This window comes from Podarcis melisellensis (assembly GCF_964234715.1).
Source record: "Podarcis melisellensis genome assembly, chromosome: 11".
Taxonomy (NCBI): Eukaryota; Metazoa; Chordata; class Lepidosauria; order Squamata; family Lacertidae; genus Podarcis; species Podarcis melisellensis.
In genome coordinates, this window is record NC_138543.1 from 7981115 (window position 1) to 8004778 (window position 23664).

Sequence of the window (23664 nt, forward strand, 5' to 3'; positions counted from 1 at the left end):
GCCTCCACAGGGCAGCGGGGTGAAGGCACCCCGCTGCCCTGCAGAGGCTTTGCGCGCAGCCGTTCCCAAGCTAGAAGAGCGAGACGGAGCTCTCCGCAGCGCTCCGTCTCCCTGTTTTGGCTTTGGGCTTAGCCTTGCAGCCTGCATTCGCTCTATAGAACACACACACATTTCCCCTTAATTTTTGGAGGGGGAAAAGTGTGTCCTATAGAGCGAAAAATACGGTAACTCTGCATTCTTTGCAGCTTGGCCATCAAAAGAGGTGAATTGATTTTGGCTCAGCTTGATACGCAGCCATAACTTGTGGTCTGCACTGTCCTTTAAGTGCTGTATGCCAGCACAAGGAGAAGGTCTCCTCCCTTTCTCAAATTCACATTTTTCATTGGATGTAGATAATGGACCATATGAGAACCTGTAGTCCTCTTACAGTTAAAGCTGCGATGTCTGCAAAACTATTCCTTTCTCTCATATTTGGATTTGACTTGTGGCTTTTCTTCTGTTCAACAGATCAATATCATGCAAAGCGAGACAGTCCAAGATGTTGTTCTGCTAGATCCTCGCTGGCTGTGTTCAAATGTGCTTGGAAGACTCCTGTCCGTGGAGAACCCCAAGGCCCTCCATCACTACAGAGGCCGTTACACCATAGAGGACATCCAGCGCCTGGTCCCAGATAGCGATATAGAAGAACTCATCCAAATCTTGGACGCTATGGACATCTGTGCCAGGGATCTCAGCAGTGGAACAATGATTGACATTCCTGCTTTAATCAAGACTGATAGCCTCCATAGGTCTTGGGCTGACGAGGAGGATGAAGTTATGATTTATGGTGGTGTTAGAATTGTTCCTGTGGAACACCTCACCCCACTGCCTTGTGGGATATTCCACAAAGTTCAGGTGAATCTTTGTAGATGGATCCATCAACAGAGCACAGAGGGAGATGCAGACATACGCTTGTGGATCAATGGATCAAAGATTGTGAACCGTGGAGCTGAGCTCATTGTCCTCCTTGTGAACAATGGTCAGGGTATTGAGGTTCAAGTTAGAGGCCTGGAAACAGAGAAGATAAAATGCTGCTTGTTCCTGGACTCTGTGTGCAGTACGATTGATAACCTGATGGCCACAACATTACCAGGACTCCTGACAGTCAAACACTATCTCAGTCCTCAGCAGCTGAGGGAACACCATGAGCCAATAATGATCTACCACCCGAGAGATTTTTTCCGCGCACAAAGTCAAAAGGAGACCTCATTGACTAATACCATGGGTGGCTACAAAGAAAGCTTTAGCAGTATACTGTGCTTTGGGTGTCTAGATGTCTATTCACAAGGGAGTTTGGGGATGGATATCCACGTGTCTGATCTGAATCTGCTTACACGAAGGAAACTGAGTCGACTTCTGGATCCTCCTGATCCCATGGGCAAGGACTGGTGCCTTCTTGCTATGAACTTGGGCCTTCCTGATCTGGTTGCGAAATATAATACAAACAATGGGAGTCAGAATGACTTTGTCCCGAGCCCATCCTATGCTCTTCTTCAGGAATGGGGAAATAGCCCTGAAAGTACTGTGGGCACCCTAATGTCTAAACTGAGGGAACTGGGGCGCAGAGATGCAGCTGACTTTTTAATGAAAGCATCCTCTGTGTTTAGAGTCAGTTTAGATGTGAATGGCCAAGAAGCCTATGCTTCAAGCTGTAACAGCGGGACATCTTATAATTCAATTAGCTCAGTTGTCTCTCGGTAAAAGCAAACACAAGAAAGCACACACTTTTCTAATAGCAGATAGCGACAAAGGATTAAGTACGACCGTTTTGTATGTATTTATAAGTTTCTACATTCATGGGTTGCTGCTGCCTCCCAGCACCACTTTTTAAGTGACCAATCATCTTATTTTTTTACTGTGACCTCTTGCTCTTATTTTAGTTATAAAAGGCTGGTGTATTTCTGGGTATTTCACAGTTTGTTTCTGATTATACATCGTGCTGCTTAAATACTGGCGTTTTAACTGGGAGGACTCTAGCTTTTCGGTACTTAAAGGTTTTTAAAGTCATTTTTCCAAACAGAAGAAGCATACGTAGTGATACAAAGCTCGTTTCCTAAGTCCTCTCCTTTTTTATCGTGCTTGTTTAATTTAAAAACGAAAGAACATTTCTAGTAAAACAATGCTAGTATATTTCAATTTTAACACCAGACTTAGAAATGAAAAAGTGAGTGCCTTTTGCAGAAGATAATGTGGCTAAAATCAAGTGATCCTGTTGAAGCTATAAGACAATGCTACCTCTATTTCACTGTCTCTGCATGCTGGTTGCTAGAAGTGGTGCTTGCCTCTGTGTTTTTCTGGAGTTTAAGATACTTGGTAACATGAAAATTGTTCTGCTGAAGAGCTCTCATGTTGAATACCGTGCGAGTACAAACATTAAGACATTATCAGTTTTTATTTCCGTTGAAGTGGAATGGAAAATTGAAACCCCATGAACCTTCCATTCTTTCCACATATCTCAGGTAAAGATTTTACACAGTTGTAAAGTTCACCAAGGCACATATACAAGTGTTAGCTAAACAGATTTACTCTGTACTTAACAGTGATCATTTGTGCAAAGCAAATGTTTTTTTTCACTTTCAGATACTAGTGTGCTTATTTCTTATACTTGAAAGTTGGATTTTTATTTTTACTTTAATAAAGGAAAGCAAGAATTTCTTGCGGTAAGAGAAGTTGGTATGAGGGATCAAGACTCTTCTGTTCCGAAAAGCATGTAATTTTAATTGTACAAGATACATTATGTGTATATACATATACAATGTATGTATATATATTAATACTGTTTTTCCTTAATCTTTGTTGTAGTAAAATTTTAAAGTTTTTTTTACAAATAAATGGTTGCCTGTTGCAACTTTTTCATCATTCCTCATTTCCTAGCTGCATTCGTGTAATAAGCAAACTGAGCATTGCTAGCTGTTGGTTCCAACAACTTGACTTTTTAGCAGCAGCTGTGAACTCTGCAGGACTATATAACTCCCTGCAGTTTTTATATTAAGAGGTTGCTGTAGGCTATCCTTTAGACATGGCCTGCTTTTTTAACCTGCAGGCATGCCAACCTGGCAGCCACCATTACATTTATGTTCCACCTTTCTTCCAAAGTCTGCCGTGATTTGTGAGCCATCCCTAGAACATTTGGGATAAAGGCTGTAATTTGCTTCTGGTAGTGATTCGGATATTGCAAGTAAGTCAAGCAGAAAGGGAACAAATAGCTTGTGCACACTAGAGGAAGACTCTGGAAGACACAAAGGTGAAAACATATGCAAACATGTTTTTGAAGAGTTTCCTCTGCTGAATCATCTTTCTTTTTTTTTTTTAAGTGTGTGAAGAGGAAATGACTTCTTGTGTAAATACAATGATTTCTGGCCAAGGTCTGTGTTAATTTCCTCCAAAAGTGCTGATTCTGCATAGTTGGAAACAGCAGTGATAGTGAAGGGTGTGGCTTTGCTTAAGTATGCAGAGTGAATCACCATCACCAGACAGCAGAATCCAGGATTACTTTCTGCAGATGGTATGTGCTGCATTCATGAGTGCATAAAACGTAATTTGTGATTAAGCTTCCTCTTTTCAGCAGTAGTTCCTATCAGTATGGGATCTCGGTTTCAATTTCCAGGGATCTTTGGACAGGAATCTCACTGTTTGTTATTATTATTATTATTATTATTATTATTATTATTATTATTATTATTATTATTAATTACATGCTGCTCATTTGACTGCGATGCCCCAGCCACTCTGGGTGGCTTCCAACAAATTTAAAGATCAAACACAGTAAAACATCAAACATTGAAAATTTCCCTATGCAGGCTCCTTTCAAATGTCTTCTAAAAGTCAGATGATTTTTCAATGCAGCAAGATTTCTTTTTTCTGTGTTCATTTTAATACTTACTTGCACCCTACAAATCCACAGTGGGATGGCAGTGCTGCTTCCAGGAATAAGATATTTTGCAATTACTTGATTTTATAAAACCCACTGCTTATAATGAAAATAATTAAGCAGAGGCTTGACAACCATATGTCAGGAGTGCTCTGATGGTGTTTCCTGCTTGGCAGGGGGTTGGAATCGATGGCCCTTGTGGTCTCTATGATTCTAAGGCATATCTTATTCGGCACTTAAAACAAATCTTCCTCTGGCAGAATATGCTTGTTTTGACAGAGGTCTGGTAGCCAGGTGGTCTGGCTCCTTTGCAGGGTCTATATTTTGGCAGAGCATGAAAAGTTAGATTTTCAAAGGTCCTCAATGTGGCCCTTTTGAGGACCTGTTTGTTTATTATATATAAGTATCTCCATAGGTAGATAGATGTTCCTCTCCTGTCTTCAAGGGAAGGAAGCCGCCTTATACCTATTTAAATCAGCGTTCCAGTTTAGTCCAGGCCCGTGCCTACACAGGTAAGGTGTTTTCTGAGATTAAGCCCTGTTAAACTCAGTGACATTTCCACATACCTTAGCCATAATTGTTTTTTAACCTTTGAACTGAGAAAAGTTCAACTGCACGCAGCCGCACAAAACAAGCCACACAGCAAAGGAATGTGCAAATCAAACTATGACAGATTTCATCATGAGGACCTTGTGATGCCCTGCCAAGAAGTACCATTTTCAATCAAAAGACCATTGTTGCGGTAGCAATCATTTTTAATAGCTTCCTATTTGTTACTGAGAACTACCTTTAAAATAATAGGTAGTTCCATGAAAATGGCAAACCTACAGAACCGTTTTTAATTTGCATATTCTATATCATAGGAGCCAACTCCTAGGGGCTGAGATCCGTTTGGTTCCCTCAATAAAATATTTGAGGGGGCTGCCCCCCGAGTCGAAGAGCATTGCTATTCAAATGGGGGTGCTGTATTGTGATTGCTATTCAAATGGGGGTGCTGTATTGTGATTATGTGGGGCAGGGCCCTACCTGGGCCCCCCAACATTTTATTCAAGTTGGTACTCCTGTTCTATATCATTTTAAAGATAACTTTCCAGGCACCCTTTTTCAAAGTGGCATTTTAAAAATGAGTAAAGCGACCAGAAGTGTGATGTACAAAATGGCTCAGGATTTCTCTTAATTTTTTTTAATAAAGTTCAGTTTAAAGACCTCTCCAGAAAAACAGATGATAGGTGACTGACCCTTTATTGTATTCATAGTTTTGCTTTATCATTTTGTGAATGAAGAAGAAATTATATATTGGTCAATAAGTAAATAAATGATGAGCTTAGGACAATAAAATTTACTTCACTGAGGGTGTTACGTTGGTGATATTAGCAAATACCCCTCCCCTCAAAAAATGGAAAAAAAAATCCTTGTTTCAACTTCCTTCTCTTTTTGAGGATCTTAAAGGTAAAGGACCCCTGACAGTTAAGTCCAGTCGCGAACAACTCTGGGGTTGTGGCGCTCATCTTGCTTTACTGACCAAGGGAGCTGACGTTTGTCTGCAGGCAGTTTTTCCGGGTCATGTGGCTAGCATGACTAAGCCGCTTCCGAAACAGAGCAGAGCACGGAAACGCCATTTACCTTCCCATCGGAGCGGTACCTATTTATGTACTTGCACTGGTGTGCTTTCGACCTGCTAGGTTGGCAGGAGCTGGGACCGAACAACGGGAGCTCACCCCGTTGCAGGGATTTGAACCGCCGACCTTCTGATTGGCAAGCCCAAGAGGCTCAGTGGTGTGGACCACAGCACCACCTGCGTCCTTTGAGGATCTTAGCATTAGGGAAATATGTTTAGATGTTACCTGGAATATGTTTTACACGTAACGTTTATTGTAGTGTTATTGTGGCCAATGTGCAACTTAAGTAGAACCAATGTGTGTATCATTTAAACCTCTCTTTAGGACTGTCATAATTCCTTCCCTGAGAATGTAATAATTATTAGGCCTATATTTGCACCATACCATGAATGTGGGGCATTGTGGAGGGGTTTTATTCGTAAAAGCCAGGTGCCTGTTCTCAAGAAGCTTACAGTCTGAAAGAATGTGAAGAATAGCAAGTATGACTTGTGCAACAATCAATCATATGACTGAAATGTGAGGTTTAGTGTTTTTCTTTCCCAACTGTCCTGCTGAGGAACGACAAAAAGGAGCAAGGGACTGACATAGATAGTGCTGATCTTGTTAAGGTTGCAGTTTCCATCTTCTGACTCACAGCTACAACACGTCACAGTCAAATATCTTGTTGGTGCTGCTGCTTGTATTTCAGCTAACATAAAGTAGAAAGGAAGACTCATCTCTTCATTTTGTTCATTCCCTACTTCATACCCTCCAACATTTCTCCAGTGAAAATAGGGATATCCTAAGGAAAAGCAGGACATTGCAGGATCAAATCGGAAACCAGGATGGCTTCTGTAAATCCGGAACGGTCCCTGGAAAATAGGGACACTTGGAGGGTCTGCTACTTTTATATGCTGAACTGTTAGGAAATGAATGTAATCTACACTGGACATATATAAAAACACTCTTCAAACCTTCTCTAACCCACTTCCTGTTTTTCCTTTCCTACCCTTCCAGCAATCATTGACTCCAATTATATCCAGTGAATAAAAAAACTGCTTTTCAAATCCAATGCTGCTGAAGGCCTAGTGACAACATCTACCAGGCAACTGGATCTGTGAGCCACCATGTCTCACAATGCTGCCAACGTGCTGCTTTTGGGAATTGTGGCACATTTAAAATGGCGGCTCATAACTGACCACGGCTGCTGCCCACTAAGTGTGAGTGACTGACAGGGTTCTGAAGAACTTTCCATTTGAGATATAATTTAGTACACAACCCATAGAGTGATTTCTGAACCATTGTAGAGTTTTGTTTTCTTCCCCACCTGTAATTTATTCTGTTCTCTAGAAAACCACTAATTTTCATAATGTGGCAAATGGTAGCCGAATCAGCTTCTTGCAGATAGGGTGTGTCATTCTGCCCAGACAGATAAAAACCAGTAGCAATGCTTTCTGCTCTTTTTAAGACAATCATGTGCCGGAGCAGTTCTAAATGGATCATGAAGTAGTTTTGACTGCTACTCAGTACTTGCCTCAACAGCTGAGAACCTGTGGCCCTTCAAATTTTGTTGTAGATAATCTCTCGTCATCCCTATTAGCCGTTCTGGCTTGGGCTGGTGGGAGTTGGAGTCAAGCAACAGCTGGAGGGCTACAGCTTTACCAACCTTGTATTAAGTGTGTGTATGCATTTATTTTGTGTGTGTGTGGGACTTCCGGGTCGGCGCCATCGCCGAATGGCGGGCTCCCTCCGAGCTCCGGAGGGAGCCTGCTCGGCAGGGGCTGGGTCCTACCGCACCGGCGATGCGGGGACCCTTAAAAACCACGGCCACGGAGGCCGTGGACATGGAGACTCGGCTGGCACCGTCAGCGCCCTCTCGATTCGTGAAGGAGCCTTTTTAAAGGCTACGGATCGGGTGCCGGGGAGGAGCGTGGTGCTTTGAGTCCTCTGCTATCCCTGCCGAGCGCAGCCGCATGCCATCCGGCGGAGAGCGCTGACTTCTTCTATTGAAAATTTGGACCCAAAAGAAGAACCCGTGAGTAATTGGAATATGGACTAAAAAGAGGGATAAATTTTTAGAATTTGGAGCGAACGGGGGAGGTGGAAAAAAGGAAGTCAGCCCCCCCCCCGAATTGTAGAAGAGCCAAAACAAAGGACTGGATAACTAAGATCGAGAAGAACCTTATCTTGCCGAACTAGCAACTTCGCGAGGGAAATTTATAAGATTGAGCTGGAGGAGAAAAGTGGAATTTGTATTAAAAAGTAACCCCCCCGGAATCCCTGGAGCGATTCGTGAAAATGCCTGGAGAAGAACAACGGAGGTTTTGACAGCTGTCAAAGAGCTGTCAAAACGGAAGAATGAAATTGAGACTTTGTTATGAGGACTTTGCCGGCTACATTTGTTATAAATTGGAGATAAATTGTTTCAAATAAGGATTTATAGGTTATTTGGACTGGCGGATGTGATCTGGAAGGGAACTTTGTTATTGTAATCCACCTAGAGGAGCTGAGGGACATTGCATGTGTTTTCGACGGGAAACTTGAACAGTTGGATAGAACTTTTAATCTCCTGGGAAACTGCAGAAATGGAACATTATTTTGTCTACAGAGGCCTACACTTTACTGGAAACAATGGATTAATCTGTTGAAAAATGAAAGGAACATGATGTAATGTTTTGCTCCTGAATAACAAGCCTCTGTAGAGACACTAGAAGCCTTTGGAAAAAGAACATTTCTGTGAGGGAACAGGGAAGTAAAAAGGAGGAGAGTGATTGACAAGAACAAGGAAACAACAAGAACTGGACAGAATGTGGGAACATTTGGGATATCCAGATTTGACAAGCTTATGGATATAAAATTGGAGTTTATACTCCTGGATATAAAAATCTGGATAGAAGAAATGGGCCCCCTTTGATAGACTCCTTCTATGATTGGACATCTGTAATTTTAAAAATGCCAGAAGTTTAATATATGCCATTTTAAAAAAAAAAGACCGGTAAAGAACCAGAGGGATGTGGGTTTAGTGAAAGGTGGGTTCATCAGGAAGACACTAGAAGTGGAGGGATAGGGGGAACGCAACAGGGAAAGAGGGGAGGGAAATTTGGAATCCAAAGGTTGTAAAATTATTGTTTGTTTTTATTCTATTTTCATCTGTATTATATCTGAAAGGGGGGAACTCGTGGAAGGGAATAGGTCGACCTTAGGGGATGGAAATTTGGATAAATTGAGTTATTGATGATGAGTGTATTTTGGGAATAAGAATTTGTTGAATATCATTGCTTTTTTGGAAGATTTGGAACACAAGAGGGGGTGGGGAGGGGAAGTCCTGGATATTGGAAAAAGTTTATGAATTGGATTTTATTTGTTTTAATTTGGAAAACCTTAATAAAAATTATTAAAAAAAAAAAATATTTTGTGTGTGTGTGTGTGTGTGTTTATTAAAGACTCTTGCCTTTACTTTAAAAATAAGAGCAATTTGGCATGTGGAGAAGGGGGTTAAACCTTTGCTCCTGCGTTGTGATCCCCAACACCACAACTCATCTGCTATTCACTTGGGCAGCTCCAATACAAGTACACCCACCTCCACATAGCGCTGTGGGTTAAACCACAGAGCCTAGGACTTGCCAATCAGAAGGTCAGCGGTTTGAATCCCCACGACGGGGTGAGCTCCCGTTGCTCGGTCCCTGCCCCTGCCCACCTAGCAGTTCGAAAGCACGTCAAAGTGCAAGTAGATAAATAGGTACTGCTCCGGCAGGAAAGTAAACGCCGTTTCCATGCGCTGCTCTGGTTCGCCAGAAGCGGCTTAGTTATGCTGGCCACATGACCCGGAAGCTGTACGCCGGCTCCCTCGGCCAATAAAGCGAGATGAGCGCCACAACCCCAGAGTCAGTCACGACTGGACCTAATGGTCAGGGGTCCCTTTACCTTTTACCACATACTGTAGCCCTTATCCTAATTCACCTTCTTACCACCCTGCTCCCCAAAAGCTGTTCTCAAAGTAAATTTTTAAAATGCCTCAAATGCTTTTGTGCATTCAACACACTGTCTTGTGTGGCCCTGGCTCTCATTCCTTGTTGGTGTAAAAAACGCCACTGGGATGAACAGACCTCCTATTTCCATTCCATGTGGGCCCTTCCTTCAGACCATTCCATCACATTTCTGCATAAGTGTTAAATGTGTGTGTGTGTGTGTTTAAATCCACATAGACACTCCAAATGTTCACCCTACTTAGATCAGATCAGAAGAATCTTTATTTGCCTCAACCACTGGCCACTGCAATAAAATAAAATGTACTGAAGATAGAGGTAGAAACTTAACTATACAAAATACATTTTGTTTGAAGGTTTACTTCAATAATCAAATAATAGATCTTATTCTAATTGCGCCCGCTAAAAACCTTGCAGTTTTTGCTGTCACCCGATCAAGTTGATCTTGATCAACATCTTTCTGCAGGGCCTGCAAGACAGAGCTGTTCCACCAGGCCTTTGGCCAGGGCACAGCCTCACCCCTTCCTTTGGCAATCCTCACAGAACTCTAGCCCAATGGTTGCCATTAATCTGATTTGAATTAATTTTATAATGAAATGATTTTAGAATGTTGTATTTATTTTACTGTTGTTAGCCGCTCTGAGCCTGGCTTCGGCTGGGGAGGGCGGGATATAAATAAAATTTTATTATTTATTATTGATCTGCTTGAAGAATGGAAACAGTATCAATGGTTGAGCGACCCATCACTCCTCAAATCTTTATAAAAGAGTGCAAGCCAGAAGCACATGAGCCACTGACTCCATACTGCCATCTCCACAGGGACATACCGGCAATCGTTTTTCGAGCGGATTTTTTTGAAATCGACCCTCAAGTACAGCCGAAGGCAGTATATTGAATCTTGCGAAATTGAAAGCGCGTCTGTATTTGGGAATTGTAAAATTTTGCAAATAGGGTCCAATTCAACCTACTTAAATTATTTTGGACTGCCTTTTACATTGTTTTTTTCTTCCAGCAGTTGTTGTTGCTGAATTTGGCTGAAGCAGAGCCACAAGTGAAAAGGCTATCATGTCCTACCTCCCCCAATGCCCATTACAATCCAAGCAGTAATAGTCACACTTCCAGCAGCCCTAATTTACCAGTCTGAACGAAAGAAAGATGTAAACGGCAAAAGGGAGCCCACTCTCACCACCTTGTAGAACTTCACGTGAGTTGGGTGTGGATTCTGAGGAGAAGAGAAGAAGAAGAGAAGAGTTTGGATTTGATATCCCTCTTTATCACTACCCGAAGGAGTCTCAAAGCGGCTAACAATCTCCTTTCCCTTCCTCCCCCACAACAAACACTCTGTGAGGTGAGTGGGGCTGAGAGACTTCAGAGAAGTGTGACTGGCCCAAGGTGGAGGAGCAGAGACGCGAACCCGGTTCCCCAGATTACGGATCTACTGCTCTTAACTACTACACCACACTGGAGGAACGCAACAGACTGTCACTGCAAAGTACAGGGCTCCCTCCCTAAAATAATTATCCAGCTTCAGTAGCCGTTAATGATGTTTCATATGTCTTCAGGCATCGATTCTATATCTCTAAAGCGGCATGCATATCCAAGCTGTGTTTTATTTACCTATTTTACGCTCCGATATGTTACTTATTCGCTGTGAATGTAAGCAGAGTACGGGATCTACAAACACACTTTAAGCTTTCTGGAAAATAAATTTTGGTCAAGCTGTGGAGATGTTTAATGATTTTATCTGTAATCCACCTTGAGTCCCTGTCAGGGAAAAAGGTGGGATATAAATGGGTAAGGTAAAGGGACCCCTGACCATTAGGTCCAGTCGTGACCGACTCTGGGGTTGCGGCGCTCATCTCGCTTTATTGGCCGAGGGAGCCGGTGTACAGCTTCTGGGTGATGTTGCCAGCATGACTAAGCTGCTTCTGGTGAACCAGAGCAGCACACGGAAACGCCGTTTACCTTCCCGCTGGAGCGGTACCTATTTATCTAATTGCACTTTGACGTGCTTTCGAACTTCTAGGTTGGCAGGAGCAGGGACCAAGCAACGGGAGCTCACCCCGTCGCGGGGATTCGAACCTCCGAGCTTCTGATCAGCAAGCCCTAGGCTCTGTGGTTTAGACCACAGCGCCACCTGCTTCCCCTGGGATATAGATGGATACATGATGATAATGATGGTGATTTAGGGACGCAGGTGGCGCTGTACCTAATGATGGTGATGGTGGTGATGATGGAGATAAATTCTGAAATCAAACACAAATGAAAAAGCAGCTGTAGAAGTGCAGTTTCAGGAGAAAACAAGGGTTAAACCCCACCCCCAATCCCTTTTATATCACCTCTTTCCAAAAGTAATTGATAATGCTGGAGGTGTTATTACACATGGCTGAAGTATACTACATGGTTTTATCAAATGCAGCATGTTTACATCACTGGTTTACATTGGTATAATGGCTGCAGGAGTGTATCAGTAAATCCAGTGGTGATGTGTTATTAATAGCAGGTATGACTGAACTCTGAATGCTCTATTATGTAGGTGTGGAGGAGATAAATTCCTAGTAGGCTGCATCCTATTTAAAAAAACTGACTCACGTTTGAGGAAGTACTTCCTCTGGTTCTTCAAGGTGAAATAGACTTGAAGTTATTTTGCAGTTGCTTGCTTAATCAAGTTAGGCCTCCTAGAGAAGGGTGTTGTTTTATATGTAGATTTACACACACACACACACACACACTGCACATAAAAGCCACAGAATATACAGAAAATGTACCTCATTTTCAAGTTTCCTAACCATTTATTGCAAGAGGTAACATTAGCCGTCACATAACATTTCTATCTTACAACGTATTAGTCCATATCAGTGGCCTACATGACTTAGACCCCAAATATCTCAAAGAATGTTTCCTTCCATACAGACCCTCTCAAGTATTAAGATCAGTGAAGTGGGGGCAGCTTGGTAGTTCCACCACCCACAGAAATTTGTGGGTGGGGGAGGGTAGAGGCCAGTGAGTGACCATTCTCTGTGGTAGCCCCTAGGTCAGGCATTGGCAAACTCGGCCCTCCAGATGTTTTAGGACTACAACTCCCATCATCCCTAGCTAACAGGACCAGTGGTCAGGGATGATGGGAATTGTAGTCCCAAAACAACTGGAGGGCTGAGTGTGCCTATGCCTGCCCTAGGTTGTGGAATTTCCTTCCCCACAGAGGTGTGCCTGGCACCTCCATTGTACAGCTTTTGTTGTATGCTGAAGACACACCTCTTGACCCTGGCCTTTGACCTCTGAGATGTGTTTTGGGGATCCACTCTATTCCCATGACTCTGATTTGTTTTAACGTTGAATTTTAGATTGTTGTAACCTTACCTGGAACTATTGGTGAAGGATGCCTAATAAATGTATAACCATAACAATAAGAATAGCAATAATAATATCCAGAGGGCTGAGGGGAAACCCAGAACAGATTGAAGAGATGCCCATTGTGTGGACTTGAAGTCCTTGCAATAATGCGGTGGCTTTGTTGGATACTGCTCATAATGTCAGGAGGTTCCTCAAAACTACTCTAATCCAAACCCCTTCTGAAGCAGGAAATCTACTTTTACAACATCCCTGATTGGTTGTCACCCATCTTCTGCTTCAAAACTTCTACTGAAGCAGAGACCACCACCTTCTGAGGAAAGCTGTTCCACTGTCAAACAGCTAGCAACTTCCTCGGTCCTAATGTTCTATCAAAATCCTCTTTTAATTTAAAACTTGCTCCATCCTCCACATGAGATAGCCTTTCCAATATTCTTGATGCCATTTCTACAGCACTACCAATGATCTACAGATCCACTACCTTCACAAGCAAGACGAACAGGTTTTTTTGTGCCTCAAATTGGGATTTATTCTATTTCTATTTGGGCCTTAAAATTCTTATTTGACTTTTAATGGGGTTGTTCACAATCGCAAGTGACTTAGGAAAAGCCTACACGTTCCTTCTTTCACGTAATGTATTAATTCATTCCATGTTAGGGTTCTTGCCACACGGAGTAGATTGGTTGCAGATCTCTTTTATTGATCCCTGGTGGAAGTGGAGAAGATATAGCTGTCAACTTTTCCCTTTTCTTTGCGAAGAATCCTATTCGGAATAAGGGGATTTCCCTTAAAAAAAGGGAAACGTTGACAGCAATGGGAGAAGAATATCTGGTCCGTATGCTGGAGACCACAATAGAACATGAATGGTTGTAAACCAGCCTTGACTTTGTCTTGTTGACAATAGGAAAAAAAGGTGATGCTTCTTCTATTTCAAAATGATGCATGAGGTGAAATTGTTTTGCCAAGCTGGTTGAGCTCCTTAAGTAGCAGATTCTCCTGGTTTGACTAAGCATATTCAGGCTCTTTGGTGACTCAGCAGGAACCACACCTCCGGGATTGCGGACACAGCAGTGTTTTCTCTCAGCAGGCTTGATGGAAATGGGAAACAGACCCTCATGTATACAAAACACTTCCCCTGAGGTAATCTGCTTTTATCCATTCCCCCCCCCCTCCTAGAAACGTTATTATTAACTAGAACAGAAGCCAGCTACTTCAAAACAAACCACCTATCTTTAGTAGCAATGTTTCCATTTGCAATCGCATAATATTAACACATTCCACCTTAAAGGACCCAAGGGGCTTTGTTGTGGAGTGAAATGAAATACTTTGAAGAAATGTTTATCCTGCCTTTGGGGAGAAAAGTCATAGAATAGATTAGCTGGCCATAGCGTGAGCATAAAATGTAAAGTCAAAATTGTCTTTACAATTGACGGAATATATTCTTCAAAAGTTCCTATTTTCCAGGGACATCGCTGATTTAGAGAAGCCGTCCCGGTTTCTGATTTGATCCTGGAATATCCCATTTTTCCTTTGGATGTCCCTATTTTCACTGGAGATATTTTGGAGGGTATGCAGTTATTCGGCCAAATCCCAAGCCATTTGAAGGCAATCTTTTATAGGGATTTTTTTTAAAAAAAATGTTTAATGCTTTATTATGTTTTTATATATGCTGGAAGCTGCCCCGTGTGTCTGGGGCAACCCAGTAAGTTGTGTGGGATATAAATAGTAAAATTATCATTATGAAATGGGACGTCCCTATTTTCATCGGAGAAATGGTGGAGGGTATGGACCATGTTGCCCTCCAGATGTGATAGAATCATAGAAGAATCATAGAATCATAGAATCATAGAGTTGGAAGAGACCACAAGGGCCATCGAGTCCAACCCCCTGCCAAGCAGAAAACACCATCAGAGCACTCCTGACATATGGTTGTCAAGCCTCTGCTTAAAGACCTCCAAAGAAGGAGACTCCACCACACTCCTTGGCAGCAAATTCCACTGTCCAACAGCTCTTACTGTCAGGAAGTTCTTCCTAATGTTTAGATGGAATCTTCTTTCTTGTAGTTTGGATCCATTGCTCCGTGTCCGCTTCTCTGGAGCAGCAGAAAACAACCTTTATCCCTCCTCTATGTTGTTGGACAATAACTCTGACTACTGCCTATGCTAGTGGGGCTGCTGGAAGTGGCTGGCCAACAATATCTGGAGGGGGACACAGATTCCCTACTCTTGAGCCCCTAGTCTATAGTACACTGCCTAGTGCAGGCGTAAGCTGACATGACTGAATACAACTCCATACAAAATTTACCAGACTCGTGTTGTGCCTGACATCTAGTTTTTTGAGATTTTCTATGTGCATTCAGTGATGTGAAGCTCTGAAGTGGTACAGCCTCAGACACACGTAACATTAACCATGGTTTGTTTACCAAATTCTGTAAAGAGCAGGGAGTCAGCCAGAGATTGTAGCCCACTGGCCATGAACATGTATATGATGAAAATATTTGGGCACTAAAATTAGGAGTGTATATAATATAGTGGTACCTCGGGTTACATACGCCTCAGGTTACATAACGCTTCAGGTTACAGACTCCGCTAACCCAGAAATAATACCTCGGGTTAAGAACTTTGCTTCAGGATGAGAACAGAAATCGTGCTCCGGCGGCGCAGCGGCAGCGGGAGGCCCCATTAGCTAAAGTGGTGCTTCAGGTTAAGAACAGTTTCAGGTTAAGAACGGACCTCCGGAACGAATTAAGTACTTAACCCAAGGTACCACTGTACTCAATAACCATTTTTCAAAAAGACTTTCCAGAATAAAATGAAAATAAGTTAATAGAACTGAGACTCCATCTTGATCTAGGCAGTCTCTGGCAGGCTGCCCTTCTGCTATCTAAACTGCATTTCCAAATCATTTCTGGAATGTTCTCTTGCATCTCCTTTTATTTGTGTTCACAGTAAATAGTTTTTAATTATTCATGCATTCAAAGCATCTCAACATTTCTACTTGGTTAACTGTGAAGACAGTAGCAAGTTGTCATACAGAGCTGTTTGAACTCTGCTGCATACTGCACAAAATTGGTGTAACAGTCTCGCCTGCCGTTTTATACGTATTTGAGATCATTGCATGAAGATAAATGGCTGAGGGAATCGTAGTGTGGGATAAAGTAAAGGTAAAGGGACCCCTGCCCATTTGGTCCAGTCGTGACCGACTCTGGGGTTGCGGCGCTCATCTCGCTTTATTGGCCGAGGGAGCCGGCATACAGCTTCAGGGTCATGTGGCCAGCAAGACTAAGCCACTTCTGGCGAAACCAGAGCAGTGCACGGAAATGCCATTTACCTTCCCACCGGAGCGGTTCCTATTTATCTACTTGCACTCTGACGTGCTTTAGAACTGCTAGGTTGGCAGGAGCAGGGACCAAGCAACGGGAACTCACCCCTTCACGGGGATTCGAACCGCTGACCTTCTGATCGGCAAGTCCTAGGCTCTGTGGGTTAACCCACAGTGCCACCCGTGCCCCATGTAGTGTGGGATACTCTCTGCCAATTTAGCAACCAACTAATACTGTAGGCGACAGTGCAAACTCTAGATTTATTTTATTTTATATGTCCTCCAAAGATCTCAGGCTGGCTTACATATTTATGTGCGTATGGCATACATATTCCCCGTGCTATTTTATCCTCACAACTCTGGTGTGTTAGGATGCCTCTGGCTTGCATAGATGGATAATAAAGAAGGTTGTGTCTAGAAATTAGACAACTGTACAAGGGCAATAGGGACGCAGATGTCACTGTGGGTTAAACCACAGAGCCTAGGACTTGCCGATCAGAAGGTCGGCGGTTTGAATCCCCGCGACGGGGTGAGCGCCCGTTGCTCAGTCCCTGCTCCTGCCAACCTAGCAGTTCGAGAGCACGATGTGCAAGTAGATAAATAGGTACCGCTCTGGCGGGAAGGTAAACGGCATTTCCGTGTGCTGCTCTGGTTCTCCAGAAGCGGCTTTGTCATGCTGGCCACATGACCCAGAAGCTGTACGCCGGCTCCTTCGGCCAATAAAGCGAGATGAGCGCTGCAACCCCAGAGTCGGTCACGACTGGACCTAATGGTCAGGGGTCCTTTTACCTTTACCTTTACAAGGGCAATGTGTGCCTTTGTTGCTTTACTCACTTTTGTCTCTGGCTGTTGGAAGGTCGTCCAGAAGGGAGCACGAATCTCATGATTTCAGCAGACTGGTAAATAATATGCACAGACATGTGGTGATAATTTCGGGCATACCTGAAGGTATTTTCCCCCCGCATGCACTTAACTATCTTGAACTGAGGCCCTGGGTCTCATTGCAAGGATTACCGATGGTGGTGACTTGAGGATGGGTAATCACAAGTAATATACAGGCATCTCCCCATTTACGTGCGATCAACTCGCATGTCATCACATAGAAGCTCTGCGTCATGAAATAAAGAAATAAAAATATTCAAATCTGAAAATGGCGGGAGAGAAATGGAGAGTCATTGTGGCTCATGAAGAGACTCTCTCCAGAGCCCAAAGAGGATGTCAGCGAGGGCAGAGGAAGCCCTGTGAAGACCAGCCCTGTAAAGACCGGAGGGCTTTGGTTAGGCTACTCAGCCTCCCTGCCTAGCAGCTGACATGTGTGGTAGCGCAGCCAGCCAGCCTCCAGCCAGCCCCAGAGCTTAAACTTTAGTTGAAGACATACTTCTGTGGAGGGAGAGCAGAGGAAAAACAAGCATTTAGAGGCTTCTTAAAGGGTGATCCCCACTAATGCAACTTACACTTATGCATGTGGGGGCCTAGAACGTAACCCCCGTGTAAATGCCAGTATACGTTTCCTAACTGAGACTGATGAAATAGTGCAATAACCTATAATAAATAGCAAATGTTCTCAATGGTTCCAGGTTTTTAGAAAAAACACACTTCTCTTTTGCTAAAGTTTGTGTATATCAAATATTTATTCGGACTCTTTAAAACTAGCAAAATGACTATGTAGCCATGCATTACCAACAGCAGAACATGTGTATTACCTGAGTCTCTTAGTCATTCTTTGACATTTTGTGCTTCACTTAACAAAACTATTTCAGGTACTCTTAAAATACTTACAGGTGAACAAATATTTGTCTAATGGGAAGTTAAGTGGGGCTGAAATCTTAGTGAACAGGGAGGATGGGAGAGGTGCTGGTTTTAAGAAGTTAGTTTTAAAAAGCGATTGCAATATTGCGTTCTTTAGTCGCAGGAAAATAACAGATTTATCTCCTTTTGGCTGAGCTGGTAAATAACTGACTGGTCAAACAAAAGGCAAGCACTTTAGGGAAGGGCAGATGGCATGTGACATCTCTGAAGGGAGAGAGAAAGAGCAAAGATCTGAATGACAAAGGTATGACAAACACTCAGGAATGTAGACTGATTGACCAATCTTAACTCTAGTCACTTGATTTGTGTCTTCAGAAAGATTGCAATCTGTCATACATATTGGTATTTCCTACAGAATATTTCAGCTGGTGTACATCAAGAAGGCAGTGGAAAGTTCATTTCTCCAGTTACTATCCTTTTATATTCATCGTAGCCTACAAAAGTGGGTTTTCTTGTGCAAGTGTACACTGGTACACTAATACCCTATTTTCAAAATAATCCTTATAACCAAGAGGTTTATACTGTGTGTGTGTGTGTGTGTGTGTGTGTGTGTGTGTGTGTGTGAGAGAGAGAGAGAGAGAGAGAGAGAGAGAGAGAGAGAGAGAGAGAGAGATTGAGATTTTAAAATTGCTATTCACATAGCAGGGGTTGGGGTAGCAGAGGTCTGTGATAAAAAGATTTGCAAATCTGCTAAGAAGGCTTGAATATGAAAAGTTGCATGTGCCTATGTTCAGCCTAAGTGATCTGCAAAGCCAACCAATGGTAATAGAGTTGCTATGTTGAGTTTCTTTTTTCCAAGCAAGAATTGCAGTGGGTTGCCTCCTTACTCTCCTTCCCCCTGCTCCAGAAGATTCCCCAAGTTAAATTTGAGAGCTTGGGTGCAAGGTGGAGAAAATGTTTGTTATGCAAGCAGAAAACTGTTCCGTTGATAGATATACCTCCCTCCCCGCGGAGTTTTCTTTTAACTTGGTCTGCACTGGAGAACGGTACTTTAAAGACTTTTTTTGAGGTTTTATATATAAGATGTTGTACTTCTGGCTTCTGTATTCTTATATAATCGCAGTGGCTACTGGCCTTCTATCTCCATAAAAAGCTTGCTTTTCTCTGTTTATTTACGAAGAAGACAGCCAAGTACTAACAGTCACTGAAGAGTAGAACACTTTTAGAAATGCCAACACTCTCAGAAATGGAAACAGGCCAGGGAAGTACTGTACAGGAAAGGCGGTGACATGCGATGTCAAGACCTTACCAACTGTCTCAAGAGTTACCAAGGCCAGGATAACTGGAAGGCACAAAAGGGTGTGTAAGAGGGAGTTTCTTCTAGAAGCTCTATAAAGAGGCGTGATCCCAAAGCTCATGGGGGGACGGACACACCTGTGAAAAAGTGAGGCTACAATTATTCACAAGACTAATGCATGAGCAATTTTCCTAGGCATTCAATAACAGGCTTGAAAGTTGTCATACTTCTGCCAAAAGGTTTCAGCTGGAGACTACGAGAGGAAACTGGTTGATGGTTTCCATTGCTGGATAAATGCCTTGCCCCCAGTACCTTTTGTGATAATGACTTCTATCCCAGGTGAGGTCCTGGCCTGGAAAAGAAACTTAGCTATTTTCTAAATTCTACCATTTATCAATTTCTAACATTCACTAACTCCAGCAGAAATTGGTGCTCTTGTACCCCGCAAACTCTGTTACCCCAAATCTGTAACAATATACAGTGGTACCTCAGGTTAAGTACTTAATTCGTTCCGGAGGTCCATTCTTAACCTGAAACTATTCTTAACCTGAAGCACCACTTTAGCTAATGGGGCCTCCTGCTGCTGCCGCGCCACCAGAGGACAATTTCTGTTCTCATCCTGAAGCAAAGTTCTTAATCCAAGGTACTATTTCTGGGTTAGTGGAGTCTGTAACCTGAAGCATATGTAACCTGAAGCATATTTAACCCAAGGTACCGCTGTATATGAAAGCAAGGTTGGCAATCATGAATCTTAGCCATACAATGCTACATGTATTATAGTGCACAAACAAGATGCTTGTATATTAATAGTTCAACTGTCATTGACTGTGGTGAATTTCTCGAGGGTATGTGGACTGCTACTGCAGTGAAAGCACAGCCTGTGTTTCCATGGCTTTTTATTCTCTCAGCAGCAAGGATGACTAATTGGTGCTTCGTTATGGCAGGGAGCTGTTTCCCAGGCTGGCAATTGTGGCTGATGGCTGAAAAGTATTGTGCTATCAATGTCAAGCCAAATTTGACAGTGATATTGTTGTTTTTAACAAAATGAGCAGCTGAGGGCTTGAAATGTAAACAGGCTTCCTGGTGCAAAATAGGTGGAAAGGTAAAGTAATGTTGCAAGGTGTTTTGTTTTGTTTTAAACTACTTTAAAGGTAAAGGTACCCCTGCCCGTATGGGCCAGTCTTGACAGACTCTAGGGTTGTGCGCTCATCTCGCTCTAGAGGCCGGGAGCCAGCGCTGTCCGCAGACACTTCCGGGTCACGTGGCCAGCGTGACGAAGCTGCTCCGGCGAACCGGCACCAGAGCAGCACACGGAAATGCCATTTACCTTCCCGCTATACAGCGGTACCTATTTATCTACTTGCACTTAAGGGTGCTTTCGAACTGCTAGGTGGGCAGGAGCTGGGACCGAACGATGGAAGCTCACCCCGCCGCGGGCATTCGACCGCCGATCATGCGATTGGCAAGTCCTAGGTGCTGAGGTTTTACCCACAGCGCCACCTGCGTCCCTTGGATTTAAACTACTTTAGGAGCTTTAAAAATGAATGTTTTTTAAAAGGTTAAAAAGTTTGTTGAATGGTCTGAGTGTTGGAATTTTCACCTATGGCAGGGATGGGGAACTTGCCACCCTGCATGTGGCGTCAATCCCAGTAGCCCCATTGAGCATGGCCTATGGTCAAGGGTGATGTGAGTGGTTTTCAACATCTGGAGGGCCACAAGGTCCAATTCCTTGCTCTCGGTTTTTTTCAATGTTAGTCACAGAATCATAGAATCATACAATTGGGAGTGTCATTTAATCTGCCGTGCAGAAATCTCAGCTACAGCATCATATTCAGAGCAGTCCCACTGAAAGTAAAGATCACGACTAACGTAGGCAGAAATACAAGTAATCATCAATTTTAAAAACTTAGGTTACAGTAGGGTGAGCCAACATAATACCTTCTGTGAGCAGCAGCAAGAATACTTATTGCAAAGCATTGGAGGACACAAGACCTACCCACTCTGGAAGAATGGCAGATGCAAGTAATGGACTACATGGAAATGGCGGAAATGACTGGCAGAATCCGAGACCAGGGAGAAGAGTTGGTGGAAGAAGATTGGAGGAAATTTAAAATTTATCTACAGAAACACTGTAAAATTTTTGAATGTTGATGACATTGAAATGAACTGAAGGGTTTCTAGCAACAAGGTTAAAAATAAGATTGAATTGATAATAGATAAATTAATTGGATATGAATTTGCTGAATTAATTTTTAAAAGGGATACAAAAAAGGGAGATGTGAGGAAGTCAGGAAAATAAGTGAATCAAAGAGGAGAAATCAAAAAGAGGGATTTTTGTGTTTTCTTTTTAGTGTGTTTTTTTCCTGCTTTTTTATATTTTCTCTGTAAGCTAAATGTTTGTATTTTTTGTATTTTGTAACTTTATATTTTTGTGTATGTGTTTTTTCTTTTTTCTGTTTGTTGTTATTCCTAAAATTTAATAAAATATTATTATAAAAAAACCAACATAATACCTTCTGTGTATTTTGGACCACAATTCCCATCAGCCACAACCATCGGAGTTGTAGTCCCAAAAATATAGAGGTCACTGCTTCGGCTACTCCTGGCCTATAGGGCTGAGCTGATCTGCACTCAATTCTGACGCTCTGGACAAAATTTTATGAACTAAAGCTTCAACATTGTATTGATTATTACCAAAAGTAGTTTCCATAGGTAAAAATTTTAATGCAGAGTAAATGCAATAATAGCTTTTGTGGAACCAGCTACCGAGTCACTTGAAACACTGGAAATAATCTTTCAAGTACAGTGGTACCTCAGGTTAAGTACTTAATTCATTCTGGAGGTCCGTACTTAACCTGAAACTGTTCTTAACCTTAAGCACCACTTTAGCTAATGGGGACTCCTGCTGCCGCCGTGCCGCCGAAGCATGATTTCTGTTCTCATCCTGAAGCAAAGTTCTTAACCTGAAGCACTATTTCTGGGTTAGCGGAGTCTGTAACCTGAAGCGTATGTAACCCGAGCTACCACTGTAGTACCAAGCTTTCCTTCTTTCTTTCTTTCTTTCTTTCTTTTTTTGCCTTTAATAATTTTTTCAAAAATAATTTCTAAGGCACCTTTCTACACCAAAGTGTATCCATGGTGGCTTCCCATAAAATGGCAACAGATGGTAAAAATCAGAATCGTAAATATAAGCCAACCATTGAGTCAGTCATCCGGTCAAATTTGCTAACAACCATTGGTTATCGAAAAATTGCAAACTGTCAAGTTGAGCGATAGGTTTTAACAGCAACAACAAGAAGCAGCAACAACAGGAAAAGCGTCAAAAAAGCCACTTTAGAACACTTTCAGGAATTAACCTTAGGGGTTCGGTGCAATAATACAACTGTGCTGGTGTCAACGCTGTTGAGTCTGCAGATTTTAGAACAAAAGGCAAGGAAAAGGATAAGATTACAAACACTCAGGCCATGCCGAGAAGCTTCAGTTTTCACAGACCTCATGTGGGGCACTCCTGCAACTACTGTGTGCCCCAGAATTGTGCTTAGTTTCTACTAGAAACTGGGCTTTTAGCGTTGCAGCTCCAGCCCTCTGGGGGATTTTCCCGCTGAAATGACTTACAGTTTGTTATTAAGAAAGCTTTCTGTGAGGCATGACCCATTGAATCAGTGTACGTCTGTGGGGATTATTTTATGGGGTTTCTTAATAGTTTGCAGAAATGGTTTTAACTATTTTTAGAATTTCTATTTTCTTAATCTTGTTGTACACTGCTTTGATGCAGTGGCAGCATGAGAAAAAAATTATGGGAAGGTGAAGGAAATTTCTAGGTAGGGGAGAAAGGAAAATAACAGCATATGTTGATGACAGGAGTTCAGCAGTGGGAGACAAGTGGGGAAGTCAGCGGCTTGTTGGGGGGGTTGCCCCTCCTGCATGCTCCCCCCCCCCACACCATCTATACTTTGATCGCCTTAAGCTAGTGGTGTCCAAACTTTTTTCAAAGAGGGCCAGATTTTATGAAGTGAAGGGCCGTGGCGGATTGAAGTTGTTAAAGTTTTTTTAGGATTTTACCCCAGGAAATAAACTGCCAGAGGGGCCAGATTAAACTGACCGGCGGGCCAGATTAGGCCCCCGAAACGGACTTTGGACATGCTTGTCTTAGGCTCTGAAGCATTTTCTAAATTTTTAAAGCAAATAAATAAATATGTGCAATAAATAAAAAGACAAGGACCTGGGCAGGGAGTGAGAAGGTTTTGCTGTTTCCCAACCAGTCTACTTCTATGAGTGACTCTACAGTTCTTCCCCAACCCCCTCATGCAGGACAAGCATTTAATTTCATCACTCTGGCGATTGTTTGTCGACCTAAACTTGTGACCAGAAGGGCCAGTTGATATGCAAAAAGCGAAGGATTACTGACAAGTTGAAAAGGTGCCTCCCATTCCAAGGGCATCTTTTTCAAGA

At 42.6% G+C, this 23664-nt stretch overlaps 1 protein-coding gene across 1 annotated transcript in view; it reads left to right on the forward strand.

Moving 5' to 3' along the window:
• DAPK1 (death associated protein kinase 1) overlaps positions 1-2898 on the forward strand; it is an 81498-nt gene extending 78600 nt beyond the window's left edge. Inside the window, exon 26 of the mRNA XM_081930386.1 lies at positions 508-2898. Coding sequence (XP_081786512.1) covers positions 508-1740 — 1233 coding nt within the window. The 3' untranslated portion in view covers positions 1741-2898. The remainder of the gene's footprint in view (positions 1-507) is intronic.
• The last annotated feature ends 20766 nt before the right edge of the window (positions 2899-23664 follow it).